Here is a 5,638-nt window from a genome sequence, read left to right on the forward strand (position 1 = left end):
AACTGCATGATACTCCTGCCAAGAATCTACTTAACACAATTATGACTAGCAACCTTCACTACTTGTAAATATAAGTTTGTAACTATTAAGTGAAACTCCCTTATATTTTAGCATCAGATTCATGCATGCAAACTAAGTATGCATCCTTAATCAACACACAAGAATAAGTTCTCAATCAAACAGATAAATAAATCACATTCATATTTTACGAAACAAAAACTGAAAGTAATCAATTCATATTAAACATATGTCCATGGCTTTGAATTCACCTCTAACTAAAAAGGAATTAGTTCCACATGTTCATAACAATTGAAAAGCAATAGAAAATAAACATGAAAACAAAACGAGAGAAGAAAGAACTCTTAGAACTCTAATGGTTGCAGGTGGCTTATGCACAAGGTCCTCCTTCTCCAATGGAAGCCACAGCAAAGGCTTCTTCTTCAAAGTTGTGGCAGAGGGGTGTTAATTGGTGTTTTTGCGACTGAAAGGGGGTGTAGAATTATATGGGGGGTGGTGATCGAAATTATGGCTGAAAACATATATTTATAGGCTAGGGTTTGGTCGAATTTCTGGAGGAAAAGGCTTAGGGTTTGCGGCACAAGCTTGACCCAATCCAAGTGGGAAAATAACTAGGGTTTCTGGAAGATTTTAGGGTTTCTAGAAGGGAAGGGGTGCGGCACTCTTTTAGGCTTCTAGAAAGAAAAAGTTTTGTGCAGAAATTGGGACTTTTAGAAGAGTTTCGGCGCCACCTTTCTAGGGCTTCTAGAAAGGTTGGTGCGTCACATGTATAAGAGAAGGGATAGGCCTTCTAGAAGGGATTTAGGTCCCCTTGTAGCTGATTACTCATCTTCTAAGTCTTGAATTAATTTCACCATCTCTTTAGCCCATTCCTTGCTTCATTTGATCTTCAAAAATGTCCATTCCTTGTGCTCCACATGCATGCAATCCAATCCAGCCCAAAATTGCTCTAAAATGCTTCAAAATGCACTTTCTTGCCAACTTTGCCAATTGGACCTACAAACACACGAAAATAGCTTAAAGTACTAAAGTAAACACAAACTAACTATGAAAATGCAAGAAAACAAGCTAACTAAGTCGCATAAATATGCTCCTATAAAAGAATCGTGAATATTATTTGGTTATGGTTTTGGATATGGTTATAGGGGTTCCCAATCCGTCTCTGTCCCCAAATCCGAACCGAATATATATATATATATGAAAATACAAAAATTGCATTGTGTGTGTTGCACTTTGTGGGAAAGTTTAAAATAATTTTATATGAATCAAAATGTATGATAATTCAATGGTACTTATAGGAGATAATCAAAGATTAGCCAACATTATCAATGTTTAGCTTTAATTTTTATGCTCCTCAAGATCCATTCACTAAATCATTTTATCAACTATATAATGATGAAATTAATATTCCCTAAATTATCATGTGTCAACTGAACGAATATATTTTTTGTATTGACGAAGATGGATATAACCATTAACCGATGGGGAATCCGTTACCCGGTGTGTATGGTTATGGATAATACCCGATTGTTAATTTGTGGTTATGGATATGGTTAATTTTCGTGGTTATGGAGATGGATATAACATTTCCGTCCCTAAACCGAACCGTTGCCATCCCTACTGCTGGGTACGGGGAAACGTTCTTTCCCGTCTGTGATTACAGAGGCCAACATAGATACTGACATCAACACGCTGAGCATATTTTCATCACAACCAGTATTGTAATGCATTGTTTTCAGACATAATAGTGGAATTGCTTGCTCAGCAAGCTAACATCTACATATCTGAGAAACCGTACAATTTCATTTGCTCATGCTTGAAGTATTGAACTTTGGTTTATAAGAATTCAGCCAAAACTTTCTATTTTGAATTACCTTTTACAAAACTGCGGCAAATCCCAGGAGCTTAAAAATGTAAAATCGGTCGAGCTTCCTCTTGTACAACATTCGGGTGGTCAAAATCCATGACTTCGTGATGCCAACATATCGTCATCCAGCCAGCTTAACCCGAAAAACCACAGGGTAGTTGATGGTACCGTTACAGTGCATTTCTGAAGCGCAAGAGATGACAATCAACAGTAAGACACAGCCATCAGCTAGAGCATGATCTTGATTTCCTATTTTTCTGCCTGCATGTGATTTTGCAATTGAAAATTCAAGCAAACGAAGATGGATTTGGTTGATTTGGGAAAAATGGAGGATCGAATATTAATTACAAACCAGAATGAATCCTTCTTTTCTTGTGCTAGTAACTCTTCAAATGATATTTCAGTAAATTCCACATCTGTGCTCTCCATTTGTTCTCTGGATTTGGCTTTCAAGTCGATGTGGGTACTAATTTCAAACATCTGTGATTATATGAAAAAGCTATTCATCAGTTTATCTTATGAGATGAGGGCAAGCAAGAAAGACACTTCACTTACAGAACGAAAAACAGGACAATAGTCTTCAAGAGACCAAGGTCAGTTTTGCTCATATATGAAGCCAAACTTCTTTAGAACCAACTTTCAAGGGATCTTAGGTGAACGAGGAAAATTACACCAGCGCCATCTATTTTAACCGGCCATCTCAATAGGTATATCTAAGGCCTCTTATCGTTTATCGTTCTGTGAAATAAGGATTTTATATATATACCTTCTTGTATGCTGGTGAAAGCTTAAGCTGTTGTTGGAGCCAATTGTAGACAGATGCATCCTCTTCCAGTCTCTTCTGTTCTAACTCTAGCTTGCACATCTGTAACATCAATGAATAAATCCGCTTGAAAGATGACCCAAGTACTTGATAACATTTCTACCTACCAGATTCCAAAACTTTTTTCGAATTTAACCAGCCAACCTGTTGATGAAGGCGGTCAAAAGAAGATCTGTCTGCCTTGAATAAGAGAGCTTTTGTTATTGTGAATTTACGTTGAATGACATCAGCTCTGTCACAAAAAAGAACAAACATAAGGGCGGACAAGCATGGTAAAATTTCTATAAAAGACTCCGAAAAATAATCACGTGAAAGGGGTCCCTTGGAAACAATTCGAGAACATACTTGTGCTGTAGCTCATTTCTAGCGTCCACCAAGCAATTAGCAAACTGTCCAACCTGCATATAACACAAGGAAAAGGATTAATTTAACTATCCCTCTATCATTAAACTATAAACAGATTATGCTTGGCAAGTCATGCTAAACCCTGAGGGAATGAGAAGAACAAGAATGGAATATCTATTATATGGTTCAAGGTGTCTGCCGATGTTTCTTTATCCACTTTCTCAATTTACCATATTCTGAATATACAGAATCACGACGAGGCTTCTGAAAAAATTATAGCAAAAAATGAGCAGAAAAAAATCATAATATTGCTTGTATTCTCCATGCTGTGTACTCTAAATAATAAACATAGGGTGACGAATGATGATTTTGGCACTCCATAAACACCGTTAGATGACCATCTGCACTCCTCATGTGTGAGAGTGTAGAGCAGTTTGAATCAAGTTATCTGATTTATCTATAAGAATAAATCAAGAATAAAAAGCGCAGAAATAATCAGAAAGAACAACGATGCGGAGATATCGATTAGACATTTTACTCCAGAAGAAATTCCATCAAGTCATCGAGTCAAAATTTATCATTCATTATTGTGTGATGACTAATGAGGCGTTTCATAGATTTTACAAAGTTAAATAAACCGAGCTAAGTGCTTTTTGGTTACCACTAAACCTTATTCCGCTTATAAACTTAGACTTGGGGTTGCTTGTTTCCAAGAGCAACCCAATGATAATCTCAAAAGCCAAATTGCAGTGGGAGGGAGGAGGAATCAAGCAAATGGCCAACATTTTACCTCATTCTCCACCTGCTCAAGACTCCATAACTTTCAAATAACTACTGTAAATCCTCTTATTTTCAACTAGGGACACCAGACATGTCATTTGGCTTAACCATCTAACCGACAAAGTTAACCCTATACTTGCGCACCAATGGTGTAACCAAATCTTCCGAGTCTAGCATATACACCATAATCCGATTACTCCTACCAATGCAGCACAAACACTCCATCCTGTGTATTTCCCAATTGCAAATTTATCTTAAACACCATTAAAGGCAAAGGCCGGTATCGCTTTCTCAATAGAACAAGTCATAAATCAATTTAGTGATGCTTTTGACTACTGGACTCTCGCGGAATGGAATGATTTGAATATCAATTTATTAGTAAAAAGCTACATTTGAATTGCCAAAACAAGAACTTCATGTGTAGTTTTGGTTTGTACATTGATAATGATACTATGAGCACTTTAGGGCACCCGCAAGATATGTTTTCAGATATCGCTATACAATTACAACTAATCTCAAACAAAATTACACGAGCAATAAAACCATAACTCAAAGAAAATATATTCCAAAAATAAATTATGAAACTTTTGGGAGTAAAATTTAAGAGCCTGACCTGAGCGAGTGTCAATTTCTCGGACTCATGGCACTTCATGAGCTCATCGTATTGCTGCTTGATCTTCCTCTGAGTAGCACTACTCGATGATGTAAACGGGTAAAAACATACCAATTCCTCCTTCACCCGAGAGCCCAAACCCGGACTCGAATTCCCCTGACCGCACAAATCTTCACTCCCATCTTCTTCTTCCTCTTCCAAATTCGAGAACTTCTTCTTCTTGGCCCTCCTCTTCTTCTTCTTAGCTCCCTTATGCCCCTCCGACCCGACTTTATCCCCGTCCAAACCCAACCCGGCGTTATCCGGGCCGCCACCCTCATTGTTCACGAACAAGCTCGCCCATTTGGAAGAATCAGAGGGCAGGATCTCCACGAGGATTTTGTGGGGCGGATTGTCGAAATGGGTCGGGTTATTTTCACGGGCCGGATGGGCCTTGCCCAGAGTTTGGGACAATGAACGTTTGAGCTCGAAAAGGTCGTCGTAGGTCTGCTGCTTGTGCTCTGTTTTCTGCAACTTTTTGAAAACAGAGAAGGAGAAGAGGAAGAGAGAGAAGGTGACGAGGAACACGAAGGTGCACAGAGATAACATGGGTGTTTGCGTATGGAACTGGGACTGACACTGTATTGGGATTGGAAATTTGGAAGCCAGATTGGATAGATACGAATGTGAAGCCGCCATTAAAACGCGTCGGCCACAGAAAACAGAGGAAAAAATAATGTGGGCTTTATGTATGCATATGTGTATCTGCATGTATAAATGTTGGTTTTGTATTGGATTGAAGTGGTGGGATGGTTAAGAGCAATTTCACCTAAAAAGACTTTGCGCCAGCATCCAACGTATTTATCCACTTAAGGAAACAGTAATAGACCCTAATGAACAGTAATAGGTTAAAGCATTTGCACCTCTAAAAAAATAGCCTAGTCAATTTTATTAAAATATTATTATTTTTTATTATAAAATAATAATAATTTTATTTTTAATTTCTAACTTTAACATAAACAAAACAAAAACCTATTTGTCAAAATCTTCCATCCTTATCCCACCAGAAAACCAAATTGCAATGTCGGTGGCATGTGGTATGCAATGCGTAGTTGTGTTAGTTGTGTTGGATTGTATGCGCTCGGTGGCGGCGCTGCACCTACATCAGCGCCAACGACAGCGCAACCTGGACATCCGCCACTCCCGACGAGTT

The 5,638-nt window shown here is 38.3% G+C and overlaps 1 protein-coding gene across 2 annotated transcripts; it reads right to left on the reverse strand.

Annotated features, from left to right (window-relative positions):
- Positions 1–220: 220 nt before the first annotated feature.
- LOC103420984 (uncharacterized) lies at positions 221–5,189 on the reverse strand. Of its 2 annotated transcripts, XR_011578148.1 has the most exons (7): positions 4,447–5,189; positions 3,054–3,106; positions 2,853–2,940; positions 2,652–2,750; positions 2,238–2,365; positions 1,893–2,146; positions 221–1,014 (listed from the first exon to the last, which is right to left on the reverse strand). XR_011578148.1 is itself a non-coding variant. In XM_029097651.2 (6 exons), exons 1-6 carry the CDS (start codon positions 5,122–5,124, stop codon positions 2,110–2,112), a joined length of 1,083 nt encoding a protein of 360 aa, XP_028953484.1. In that variant the 5' UTR covers positions 5,125–5,189; the 3' UTR covers positions 1,698–2,109. The 2 variants fall into 2 exon arrangements, 1 of the variants encoding a protein (XP_028953484.1); XM_029097651.2 differs by lacking the exon at positions 221–1,014 and having other exon boundaries at positions 1,698–2,146.
- Positions 5,190–5,638: the final 449 nt, after the last annotated feature.

Source organism: Malus domestica, chromosome 17, assembly GCF_042453785.1.
Source record: "Malus domestica chromosome 17, GDT2T_hap1".
NCBI lineage: Eukaryota > Viridiplantae > Streptophyta > Magnoliopsida > Rosales > Rosaceae > Malus > Malus domestica.